Source organism: Balaenoptera musculus, chromosome 8, assembly GCF_009873245.2.
Source record: "Balaenoptera musculus isolate JJ_BM4_2016_0621 chromosome 8, mBalMus1.pri.v3, whole genome shotgun sequence".
NCBI lineage: Eukaryota > Metazoa > Chordata > Mammalia > Artiodactyla > Balaenopteridae > Balaenoptera > Balaenoptera musculus.
Genome location: NC_045792.1, coordinates 105,510,028 through 105,523,488, shown reverse-complemented (window position 1 = coordinate 105,523,488; position 13,461 = coordinate 105,510,028). Strand labels below are relative to the sequence as shown.

The window sequence follows — 13,461 nt, the reverse complement described above, 5'->3', positions numbered from 1 at the left end:
ACCCTCAGGCGTTCCACCTCGACCTGGTGGATCGCCAGGCAATTCATACGTGCGTGTTTGTATTACTCTACACAACCTCCATGAACTATCTCATAAGCTACCTCAACCTTAAGAAAAAAAATCCTCACCCTTGGAGAGGCAGGCGGAGAATGAAACAAACTCAATTTTCCAAAGTCAGTACAGAAACAATGCCTACGTTATCTAAATTGACTCTATCTAAATCCTTACCAATTTTTACAGTTTGGGGGCTTAGTCAAAACAATGCTGCCTCTGGATATAATTAAAACACCAAATTTTACTCATGATAAACTCCCAACATAAAAACATAAGCAGTATATGAATCTCTTGTTCATATACTTTGGCATGACGGGGTCAGAAGATTCAAGTACTTCAAAGATCTCAGAGAGAAGGTAATTCAAATGTTGCCCTAGAAGTGACAGGAGCTGGAAGACAGATGTTGCCCTAGAAGATGGCAGGAGCCTGGGGCTGGCACAGCTTATCTTACATAACCGAGCAAGTCCTCAGGCCCACAGCCAGTAGAATAGGTGAGTGTTTGCTGTATAAATGAACGAATCCTGGCTATGGCTAGAAAATAAAGAACAGGCCAGGGCAACCTAACAATGCACTAACTCAAGCGTTTGGTGCTGAACTACAGGTTGACCCAAGTCCTATGAATATACCTGAAATAATTCCCAGAGAGGTATCTGAGCCATTATCCTAAAACCAACTAAGTCAGGGCAGTGTATCTAACCTATTTGGGGAGGGAGGTAGGGAATAAGCAATTTGTTACTTAATTGCCAATTTCAGTGATGAGTATGCCTCAAACAATTAGGAGGGAAATGCTTTTATTTGGACTTTGCACTACACGACCTAGTGGGCATGACATTTCTGCATGACATTTTTGCAAGGGCAACACCCACTGCATGTACCAAACTGTGTTTATAATAATATTCACAACAGCATATTTTCCCTGGAACATGTGGGATATAGCCTGAAACATTCTGGGCAGAAAATGAAGAGCCTGGAGGCTACAGTTCAACTCTCCTTGGCGGCCCAGGATTAATGTATAAGGATCCTTAAAAACTTGGAATACCCATATCCCTAAAAATACTACAAAGCAAAATTCCCTATTAGAAGGACTTAAGACTAAGTAGAGGTAGTATTTTAGTACTGGGTATTTGAAACCAAGGAAGTGAAGAGGTCCTGAGAGATCAACACAAAAGTCTCAAGAAACAACAAAACCATAGAGTGGGGCTAAGTCAACAAAGGGTATGAGCAATGCTAACACTCTATATACCTGACCACTTTTGCTACATAAGCGAACTTCTTCTTTTGTTTTACTGTAGATTATCTATGTAGTCCAAGTATTACGGCAGAAAGTGCAATAGGCAAAGGAGAACTGAGCTTCCATCAGCGTGATAGGTGGAGCCCGTGATGATTTTTTCCTTCAACACAGGTGTAAATGTATGTCTAGATGTGCCTGACCCAAAAGGGCTGTGCACTAATTATGCACGGCAAGCCCACACTCCTCTGTGTGGACATACATGACATTACACACAGTCACAGACTAGATAACTGACGGCATCGTGCAAAGTAGCTGAGTGCTACCTGAACTGCAATGAAGTCCTTCTTTATAAATATTTAAACTACTCACAAAAGAAATCTGCTTGAATTACCAAAGATAACTTTAAAAAAAAATCCTGATAACAACAAGTTTAACTGGACATTCTTTACTTCTACCTCTGAAGTCAATCAAAAGGCAATTTTTGACGAAGTTTCCCAAACAAGATCAGAATTAATACTCCTATTTCTTTATGAATAAGAAACAAGACAAAAATCCCCTTCAAAGGGACCACATTTCCTGCATTCTTAACAAGGAATCAATCTGGGAACCGCTAAAATTAAAAGGTTCAATTTAACAGTATGAGAGAACAATTTCACCCTACAATAAGACCCTTATGATCCAGAATTTTAACCAATTTGACTGGGGGAAAAAACCAATGTACAGTGGGTAATACATTCATTAAAAGTTACTTAACCCTTCCTTGATCACTCAGGGCTGTCAAAGTGAATGCCATTTCCTCTGTTGGGCTGTGACACCCTGCGACAATAAGGGCCACCAAATCTATTTTAACTAAACGGCCCCACACAGCTCCCTTTTTACAGCTCTCTCTCAACTTCATAATTCTTCCAGCTCCTAATACCTAATAATTCTCTCACTATATCCACCTGAACAAGCCACCAACCTGTCAAGAGTCTGGAAAAAGATAACCAAACTTGTTAGACAATATGCAAAGCAGGAGGCAACGGGCCCTTCAGGCGGGTGACGCAGGATGACTAGTGACCGCTCTGCAGCACCACCCCCACCCCGTTTCTAGGCTCTGCTCTGAGCAGATAAGGCTGCCTAACAATCGAGGTGTTTACTGTACATTAGAAATGCAAGACTGCGGCTGCTGAATTTCAAATACAGAATTAAATGCCTGACACACCTACTTCCATGTAGAGTCAAGGCCACCACCTCAACTATCAGCTGGCATATGCTTGCAAAAGGAAATGCTTTTCCTTGAAACGCAAAAGCAATACTTACCTTAAAACTTAATGTATTAAAGAAAACAAAGACTACATTCCAAAGTCCAATATAATTTTTAAGAATATTATCAATGCCATTATTCCCTGGCTCAAAGTACCAATCTATTAAAGCTGGGGTTTCAAAGTCATCTATAAAATTTTCCCCCACTGGGAATGACTTTAATGAGGGTCAACTCAACTCAGTAACATTAGAAAATATCAAATATTTAGGTTTTCTAACCACCCGGGGTTATTTAGGCATAAGGCAACAAACCCAACACAGTAAAAGGAAGGCTAGAGGCTGCTCTGTTGAGGTGCTTGGGGAGCAGGGCACTGAGGGAGGTGGAAACCGAGTACAGTGGGAGCAGGTATGAGTAGCTTCTTTGTACCCTTATGTCGTCCCAAGCAGGAATTGGGAATTGACTAGACAAATTAGCAAGAGTACGGTGGGCACTGACCTCTTTTACTGGTAAGAAACATGAGCTTGGCCTACAATTATCAGGACAAGTGGAAGATGTCTCACATCTTTCTGAATAGACGGGCAAAGGCCAAGAGCACTGAAATCACAGAAATGTAACCTTGTAGAACCTACTAGATCTACCGTGTTCCTCTTGTTAGTTTCTCCTAAGGAGCTGGTGCAGAACGTCTCCCATCGCTCCCTGACTTCGTCTGGAAGATCTTCAGAGGGAGAAAAGGAAAAAAGCATTATCACTACAGTGACTTGCACACAGACAAATAAACAGGTAACTCGAGAGGGAACCACCCATGTGGTTCCTCAAAGGCGAGCAAGCCCTGCAGGCTGAGCTCTCGGAGGGACGGCGTACAGCCATGCTCAGTCTGAACCCCGAGAACTCTTCAGGAACCCCCTCCCCACCACGGTCTATGCTTGATGCCAAGAGCCCTAAGCAGTTCTTTGAATTTAACAAGTTTTTTAAGACCTTTTGGTAAAAACTTAACCTGGAAAATATGTTTACAGTAAGTTCCCTGTAAAGGTAGCGGTCTTCAAGGTGGGGGTAAAAGCAGTCTTGCTCCATGGTCATGTGAGTTTAGGAAACACTGCAAATGTCAGCTCCTGCGCACTTTCTTGAGAAACTCTGACTGGCAACTGGCCAATGAATGTCCCACGGAACCCAGTTTGGCTTCTCAAATTGCTCAAAGATAATGTTTCCTAAATGTTTGTGTCATAGGCCAACATATGGATACGTATGCAATAGTGAAAGCTACCTTCTACAGAAATTGTAAAGAAAAGAATGCACAAATACTTTTCTGAGAAAATGAAACTGTAGCTGTAATCTTGGAGGCCTCACTAAAGTTGTCATCTGACAATTCTGGTTTAAACACACGTGTGTACACACCCTTACAAAGGCAAGCAACTTCCATAAAACGAAGACTAAAAAAAAAAATCATACACATGGCCAATTCATGTGCACAGCTAAGGACATAAAGTGTGATGATCTGGCTAACATCTCTCTCAAGAAGCAAAATTACAGGTGGGCTAGCCCCAATTTGTCCATCACTGGGCCACAACTATACTTTTCGTGCACATTCAATAGGTAACAGCCTCTTGAACACAAACATTCTTAAGAAAGAAATAGTAGGATAGACTGAGAGATGATTTTCAGCAAGTTAATAACTGAACGAATGTTGTACCACAGAGGTTGAAGATGTTTTGCCTTCAGAGTAAGTCACAGGACTAGTAATCCCACTGGTACCAAACCTGGAGCACACAGAGTTCTTGATGCTCTCATCTGGGAGGAGATGGACTCAAGGCCTTGGTGCCAGTGTAAAAGGAATCAATACTGCTTCTTGCAAGTAACCTTGGGCTGATTAAATTCAAATGCTAGTGCAGAAAGAGTCCTTTAGGATATTGGCTAATATCGCTCATTTTAGTAATAGAGAGATGGAAAAAATGCTGTTAAATGCTTTAATATGCCCATTAAAGGAACTCAATCCATAGGCTATGCAGGGGTCTTCAGAAGAAAATAAAAAGCAAGAGTAATTGTAGCTCAAATGGCTCAACTGCCAGCCTACGAGTACTGCAAGCTCAAAGGAACGGTTTAGTGAGCAATACCCTTAGAGAATGAAAGTGGGTAACTCTAGTTACCGGCTGAGCCTGCCAATACTTAAGAAAAGGACTGCAGAACTAAGAACAGAGATACAGCAGAAATCTATACTGTTCAAACACATTCTCAAGAGCCTCATTCAAATCTCGAGATAATATAAGGAAACTCTTCAGACAGCTATTTAAAAAGCTATGAATGTTTCCACTTTGCCCTTAAATCCTTTCTCCAATCCAACAAAAAGGTGGTGAAGATCCCATAAACCCATTCGTTACCTCTGATGAGCCGCTGCACTAAGGCGCTGCTGGGGCCCTTATCGGCGCTGTGCACGATGCAGTTGGCTATCCTTGTCAGGTGTCCCATGTAGCCGTGCCGTCTTCCTCCCTCCGCCCTACCAGGGGTAAAGGACAAGTATTCAGACTCCTGAGAGGATGGAGTGATGAACAGCTTGGTAAGTACAGTGGATTTAAGCAATCATTCTAAAAACTGAGGCACTCAAGACAAGAACAGGCAGAAAAGGAGGGTGCGTAACATAACCAGGCTGGGATAGGGGTTGGGGGTGGGAGTGTGGCAGCAACTGTCTACTCAAAAGACTACATTGTAGCCTCACTCAACAGGACAAACTCTGTTCAAAGACTCAAACCAACCATCCTCAGTAACATAGTATCTTTAAAAACAAAAACCCAAACATTCACTGATGCCTAATGATTCTGTGACTTTCCTTCCTATCTTTCTGTGAAACTATTTTTCAGACTTTAAACAGACTGTAGGGAAATGAGGTGAGAATTCTGCTGGTTCATCTTGCTAAGACATCAAATTTTAACTGTATCAATCAATCATCGAGATAGTTATCTACCAATGGCATTTCTCAAGTTAAAATATTAGCTGATTTGAGGACTTGGCCAAGATGAGAGGCAGTCAACTTGTATCTGGCCCACTTCCCACTTGGACACGGACATTCACATTATTCCTCACCCCTTCCCCACTTAGAGTCTAATCTTCACAACTATGACCCATCTTTACATTTAGACAAACTTTTCACATCACTGTGATTTCTCCGCCCGAATATTTACAGTGTCAAGTCTTTAAATTCTATGAAACAAAAGACTTTTGATTGCAGACAGGCAGGAACAAACCGAAGAGATCTTTGCTTAAAGGGAGAATCTTTCAGGAGTCACTAAGAAAAACCATACTGTGCTTGTAGGCTTGCCTGGAAAATGAAATATCTGCTAATAAGCTTAGCAGAGGGCCTGGGAATACCTAAGGGTCTGAAGGCATAAGGTTGACCTCAGCTGAGCTGCTATGAGCCTCTTTCAGTTTCATAGCAAGATCCCACGACCCGAGCGTCCCTTCTGGGCAAATTCTTAGTCAGAAACTCTGGTATTCCCTCAAACCCTCACAAGGGAAAACAAACACCCATCCCCAAGCTTTTTGGCCCAAGGCTCCAGATTTTCTTTAGGCTTCCTGTTCAAGGAAACCTTAAAAAGCTCTTTCAGGACTCCCCAAGAGGGGAGGAATATTATTAGCCAGGCCTTCAGAGGACGGAGCTCACGGGGAGTACAGCACACGGGACACCTCGGCATTGGCGAGACGAGGAGGCAGAGAGAGGAAGGGGGTCAAGGAAGGCTAAGATGGGGCAGACACATAACCAGAGATGCCACTCTGGCCACAGACAGCACCCCAAAGGAGCTCCATTTGGAGCAAAGTATCTGAGGTCCACCAAGACTGAACCCCTGCCACCCTCAAACTACACGCCACCTTTCGCCACCCAGAGTCAAAGCAAAGCCCTATCGGTGTTTAGTAAGCAATTTTTAAAAACCAAGCCCCAGAAAACAAAGCAGACAGCTCCCGTGAGTTACCTAGCTCTCTTGGGCACTGCAAGAGACATCTGAACAGAGACACAGAGCAGGGAGATCCTGAGAAAGGTTAGACTATAAAGGGCATGTGACCACCTTATGGGGTGATGGAAACGTTCTGTGTCTTGTCTGTGATGGTTACATGACTGAATGCATTTGTCAGAATTCCTAGAAATGTACACCCAAAAATGTATACTTCAGTAAACCTGACTTAAAAACAAACACAAGCAGTATACCTTGAGAGTGTTTCCCAAACATACCCACCTGCTTCAGAATCTATGGGATGGCATAAAAGCTCCCAGGGCGTTAGAGAGGAATGCCTGTTTCAGACAACACCGCTAGGGAAAAAAACTCTTGTGTAACAAAGCTACTCACATGCAGCAACTAATACTTCAAGTAATCTTGCCAATCAGCTAACGGAAATTTTCTAAAAAAGGAAATACTAAGCAATTTTACCCTCCCTCTAGTTCCATGCACAAAGTGACTCTTTTCTTCCATGAGAACCCGGGGTAACAAGGACAAAGGTGCTAATTAAAGAGGACCTGACTTTGTAATTCTTTTCCTTCAACTCCCCATTATTCTCAGAAAAGCAGCCATTCAGAAAGGACCAAGAAGTTGCAAAGGCAGCAACAGAGGTGGGGAGTACTCCCAACCCCTGTTCTTTCAAGACAGGTAGAAAGACAGGGGGATCTAGAAGTAAATTACTAGAAAAATATTTGTTACAATTAAATAATCTGGAAGCCCCAAGAGAACCATTTGTAACTGTAAAGTGGCCTGTCCCATGTAATTATATTATATTCATTGTTCCCTGTCTAGGGCAAGGGAGTATATTTTCTTCAAATTAAAAATCAAACTGAACTCCTATCAGAAAACAATTTACTTACTGTTTCTTCTCGTTCACTTCCCAGGCGTCAAGTATTCGTTCTATCAATTGACATTTTTGAAAGAGCTGAATAAAAAGGAAGGTTCCAGTTTAACATTGACATAAATGTCAAAGTGTCAAATTTTTAAAGTGAAACAGAACTCTAGTTAAACAGAAAAGTGACACCTATCACTTTATACATATAACCCAGCAAGCCTAATACAGCTGTGAATTACTGGCTAAATCAGATGCACCGTGAAAATAAATTTACTCAAGGGCCCCAGAACACTACAGGGATTCAAGACAGGATCTGTGACTTTAGCAGTGAACCTACCGGGAAATAATATATTTCAATTACTGCTACCAGTGAGCAGCTGACCTAAACCAAAGCCAGGTTTTACTCTGATATGGAATAAAGAAAATTATGCCCCGGCAAAAATTTAACTCACAATCCACAGCAATACTTGTACATTTTAAATGTGAGCAACACTTACTTCTCTATGAGCTAACATTACTGCGTTCGTATTAAAAATAGGTGTGGCTTGCCAAACTTCTGCACGCCAATGACCAGTGCTGTGGGCTGCATTATCGAATGTGCACAGCCAGTCTTATTCAAATGTCATTTGTCTTCCCCATCTACTTGGTTACTCCAGGTTAGCCTTTCCCATCTTCAAGGTTTGGGCGTAACCCAGTATGAGCTAGAGAATGTCACACAATCACAGAACTTCAGAGCAAGAAGAAACCTGAAGACTGACTTAGTAAAATCACCTCATATTTAACAAAAGAAAACAGACCCCCAGAAGAGGCTTCCTCGACACTGCGTAAGAACTCACTTCTCCCAACTTTCAGTCATATATTCAGCACCAGAAATTAAAACTCTGGCAATCCAAATAATTGGTTCAAATGTTTTCTGCAGTATTTAAATTTGTATTGTTCTTTTAATCTCCAAAAGATTTCTAAATCTTCAAATTTATTAATTTTCCCAAATAAGCAAGCCACTTAGCCTTTTTTTAAAAAAAAGTTCATCTAATGGTTAATTGTCCAGGATATGATTTACAGAATCACTGGTTAAATGTATCAGTACGATGAAAATAAGTTAAATATTCAGACTCTGAAATCTAATCTCCCACCCTTAAACCTCAATTCACTTCACACCTTAAGCAGAAAAATGCTATAACCAGGAGTGGCAGAAAAAAGACACCAAGTAAGCTTACATGTTTCAATAACAAATTGTCACCAGTGGAGTCTTGATCAGTAATTGTGCTATTTTCTGTGTTTTCAAAAGGACTTGCAAGAATCAGTGCAATACAGATTTCCACTTGTGTGTGTAAAAAGTTATTCCATGTGTATTTGAAGAACATGTCCTACAAAAAAAGAAAAATAATGCTTTCTTTTATTCAGTCTCCTCCATGTTTAAGCCACTACTTCAACACATTCACCAAATAATGAATTAATTAAGTAAAAATGATGTGTTCCTAGTACAGTAGGACAAATTAAAAGGAACACATTTTATTTTAAATGCAGTTTAAAATGCCTTCATAGACTAAATAGAATGGTATTTGCTCATTCAACATGTCAGAATTTGCATGGAATCTAATAGAGACCAACAATAAACACATGAAGAGAAGACAATAATAAATTTCTCAAACAGAAAGGGAGTGTCTTTTTGTTTTCAACGTGACTAATACAGATATTAAGTTCAGTAAATTTCCAATAATTTTCAAAGAAATTTATGAGAATTTCATTTTGCCTCAACAAATGTTTACTGATGACTTCTGAGCAGCACACAGTGCTAGGTGCAACATGGGAGACAGACGAAAATAGGGTCTCCAATTCTGAGGTGCTCACACCTTAAAAAAGAATAACCACTTGGGCATTCAAAATACTCATAGAACTATCAGTGGATAGAGCAAAACAAGAAAGGTATGAGAGGTGGTGACGTGTGGAACTCCTGGAGGTGCAAGGGTTTTCCAGATTACCTGAAAAGGTAACAGTAGCACACACAAAAAAAGACAATTCCAAAAAGCACAAATGCATAGTTAAAGTATGTATTCAGGATATCGTTGAGTCTTGGTTATCTAATCTCAAAATGAAAAGATAACGATTAATGATCCATTTAGGAGTTTTATCAAATTAATCACTCAAAAGTAGCTCTAAGATTAACAACAAAATGAATTAACAATAGCTGTAAACTTACTACTAGGAAGATGAAAGACTACTGATTGATGACTTCAGTGAGACTCCCAGAGACAGGAGTAGGAAGTTATATCCCTGTCAGAGGGTAGGGCAAAAACTATGTCCCCAGAGGGCAAGGGTTTTATGCTGGCAAGGAAATTGTAATCCTGTAGCGTCTCATCTTTCTCCAAACGTTCCTGCTCTCCATGCCTTCTACTGCTATGTCATTTAACACAAAGCTGAAATACAACTGAAAGTGCCTATCTCAGTCACACTAGGAAGAAAAAAGGGAATGGCTGATAGAGCATGCATGGGTTTGAAACTGGATGTGAATTCAAATCCTGGCTCCACCACTTACTAGCCATGGAATGCATCTCCTATCTGGGCACGATCTGAAAAATCATGCCCAGGATCACGTGAGAAATGTATATGAAGTGTACACTCAATGCCTTTCATGTAAAGAGCAAACACCCAGACTCTCCTCTGAAACACACGCCAAGTTCCTCCCGGTGTACAGTGTGGGTCCTGGGAACCCATCTGTGCTGTGCGGAGGCAGGACAGAGCAAGCAGAGGCCCCGGGGCCAGGCCCATGGATTCCAAACACAGGCATTGGAGCTGGGGAACTCAGGGGTCAGGGAAGTCCAGATAATTCCCGGGCTCTTCCTTTTCCCTTCCATTCCCTTCTGCTTCCACTGAAGCAGACTAAATCAAAAGACAGTCTCAGACTAAATCGAAAGACAGTCTTTTAGACTCAGATCAAGACAGTGTCAGAGACCTCGTATACTATCTCAGTGGAAAGAAGATCAAAGCTTGTCCCTTGGCTAATTATGAAGAGAAAATAATGCTGTAAGCCCCAGTCGTTTATTGCTAATACAATCCCCTGAAGAGGGTGATTACACTCACTCTATCCTCCACACGAGACTGAGCTTCTTGAGGGAAACATCTGTCTTAACCATCTTCGAAATTCTCTAATACAGTTCTTTATGCACAGCAACAATAAATTACTACTGAAAAATTGAAAGCATTCAAAATTGATGATAACCTCAAGGGGAAAACTATATAAAAGACTGTTTACACTCGGACCAAGGAAAGTCATTGACACATATTGTAAATTTATGAGGTTCTACCTTCAGTTATGTATCCATAAAGTATCAAGGGCAAATTAAGACATCTTTCAGGGGATATCGTACCAATATGACCCCAATGCTATTCAGCTCCATAAGGTCCCCGTTGATACTGCTGGTGTTTGTTTGGAGGAGGCTGGATATCAACCTAATCACATTCAACCGGGTGTTCCCCACGGGAGGGTCCAGCACGCCCCACGTAGTCTTCATCACACTTTTCTGAGGAAGAAAAAGCTTTCCAATTAAATTCAGTTCAGTAAACAAATAAAGGGTGTAGGAGTATGTACTAAGATACAATGCTATAGGTAAACTAACCCTGCAAACAACTTGGCCTAAATTCTACACCTGAAGGAAAATCCAAAACTCCTACTGATGATATCTTTAAGATATGATGAAATGAACATGAGGAAAAAAAATTAAGTAATTTCCCTGGACTACAAATTTTATAAGAAACCAAGTATCCCCTTGCCGTCAACATTCCAAACACCACAGGAATGAAGGAGAAAGCTACTGAAGTCCATGAAAAAAAGTGCAATATTCCAATCCTGACCAGAAACCTAAGAAACTAAGAAAAGTTACAAGTGGTTTTAGATCACAGTTCTCAATCTCTGCCAAATCTGTGATAAAAATGCAAACTCAGAAGTTGCCTCTGGATCACAACCTTGAAACAGGATCAACCTCAAACCTGTTCTTGTCCATAAAAGGGAGTTTCTATTCTCTGAAATCACAAAAGACAGACACAGAACATTCCAGAACTTCAGAAGTTTGGCAGGAAAGGATGATGACCTGTGACAACGAAGCGATGAAGATGCCCCTCTCCATGTCCTCGTCCACAGGGGATCCCTGCCCCCCTGCCTGCACTCCTCCAGGCCCAGTGGAACTGGACGGCCCCCAGTTTCACTCCCTGCAACACAGCTCTAATGAACACGGATCTACTCACACACCACATCATGTAGTAAAAGCAGCCACAAGCTGAACTCACTCACTCCTAGCCGTGAACAAGAGGAAGTGCAAACCAAACACTGTCTTACTTCCGAGTTAGGCCCAAGAAGAGTACCAGTGTGAGAATCCATATTAGACACTGCCTTTTTTGTCCACCTAGAAAGAAGACTGTGGCACCTGAGACACAGGTCAGGGGCACCTGGCCACACCCTCTCCTCTCACAGATCCTCCTTCTCCTCCAACTTCCACTTCTCTTCTCCTGAGCAAATCCTTCTCCTCTCCTTACTCTCCCTCCTCTTCTTCCCAGGTCTGGCACAAAGGACGCCACTGTTACACACCAGCTCCCCCTCCACAAGATGGTTAAGTAAACAGAAAACATCTACTTTAGAAGGGAGACACTAGTCTACTAACTTCCCAGTAACTCACACCATAGACGTCACAGAGACACACTTTCCGGAGCCTGGGATGCTGGGTGCAATGATGCAGGGCAGAAGGAAAAACCAAAGTGTAAGAACTAGTGCAGGCGGTAGAACTCTCATGGAACTGCCTTCCACCCTAGAGATGCCAAAAGGAAGAGCCTCATCCCCTAAAGCTCTATCTGCGCCAACCCGAGGGGGTGGGGTGTCACGGAAGTACACCACTATGGACCCTGGACACCCCTCTTTTGGAGGTCTTCGCTGTCTGCTGTCTGTGCTTTCAGTGGCTGTCTGATTAACAGTCATTTCTGGATTAGCACACGGATGCTCCCGACAGAAAAACTAACACTCCAAGTCACATTCAACCAACCACTTCTTAAATGAGATACCTGTCCATCAGGCAGTTACACTGCTCCAACTCTGAATAAGACAACTCAATTTCAAAGATTAGCTCCTAAAAGATTACCTCTTACCTCAAAGATGTGAAAATAACATGCTATGAGAAGAAAACTATTTTACTGGCATATAAGTATGCAGAATATATAGAAAGAACAAAAAGCTGAGTTTCCTAAGCAGATAAGTTAACTTACTTAACTTTAATTCTATTCTATTCATCAATTTAGATGCTATATATCGATAAAAGCCAATTAAAAACTAGCTCAAGAGCAATGAAAACAACTGCCAGTGTACCTTCTAATATGCTTTGCACATGGGGGTCACAGCCAGTCCTTTAACTCACAAGGTTCATCTACTTCCTAACAACAGCTGAAATCTAGCTACTGGGCTGGTCAACGGGCTTCAGGGAGCTGCCTTACCTTGGGTGGCTCAAGCAGGAGTTCATGAAAAGATCCAAGTCTTCCTCGGATGGCTTCTAGAACGCTCTTGTTGACCGAACAAGTTGAATGACTCATGCCTGGTGGGCAGATCTCTATATGACCTTCAAATCTTGAAACAAAGCAAGTTAATTTTATTTATTATTTCAGAACAAATCATTCAAGGTGCTCTGTATCGGCGTATAGGGATATACATAATAGCTATAGAATATATAGTGATTATATCAAAATTTCTGGAAGGATAGGAAGAGGGTGTAATGAAACCTTGATGGGAATCAGCCAACATGATATGAAATCCAAAGATGTACGGTGTCGGGTGAGAAATTATATGCCATTTCTTCCCATTCTCTCCTAAACCTTCTAACTTCTTATACCTATTGTACTAATATCAGGTCTCTAACCAGAAAATCTGGAAAGCAACAGGAGCCCGGAATTACAGGGCACATCATACTGCCTGCCACTGGAGGATTGTTAATAATAAACAAGCCTGTATTTGTTCTATACAGTTTCTCTTGACTAATCAATCAACACTGCTTCCTATTTTAAAAGGCTTAACTTACTCTTCTGTATAAAGCTTCATCTATACTCATTATAAACCACTCCTTTTAGAAAAACAATTACGAGT

At 41.4% G+C, this 13,461-nt stretch overlaps 1 protein-coding gene across 18 annotated transcripts in view; it reads right to left on the bottom strand.

The window, feature by feature from the left end:
- PPP6R3 (protein phosphatase 6 regulatory subunit 3) overlaps positions 1 to 13,461 on the bottom strand; it is a 128,143-nt gene that overhangs the window by 34,381 nt on the left and 80,301 nt on the right. For all 18 annotated transcript variants that reach the window (XM_036860019.1, XM_036860017.1, XM_036860020.1 and 15 more), the window contains 6 exons: positions 12,819 to 12,948; positions 10,712 to 10,864; positions 8,561 to 8,710; positions 7,369 to 7,433; positions 4,904 to 5,019; positions 3,161 to 3,246 (listed from right to left, as the gene is read on the bottom strand). In XM_036860019.1, coding sequence (XP_036715914.1) covers positions 3,161 to 3,246; positions 4,904 to 5,019; positions 7,369 to 7,433; positions 8,561 to 8,710; positions 10,712 to 10,864; positions 12,819 to 12,948 — 700 coding nt within the window. The remainder of the gene's footprint in view (positions 1 to 3,160; positions 3,247 to 4,903; positions 5,020 to 7,368; positions 7,434 to 8,560; positions 8,711 to 10,711; positions 10,865 to 12,818; positions 12,949 to 13,461) is intronic.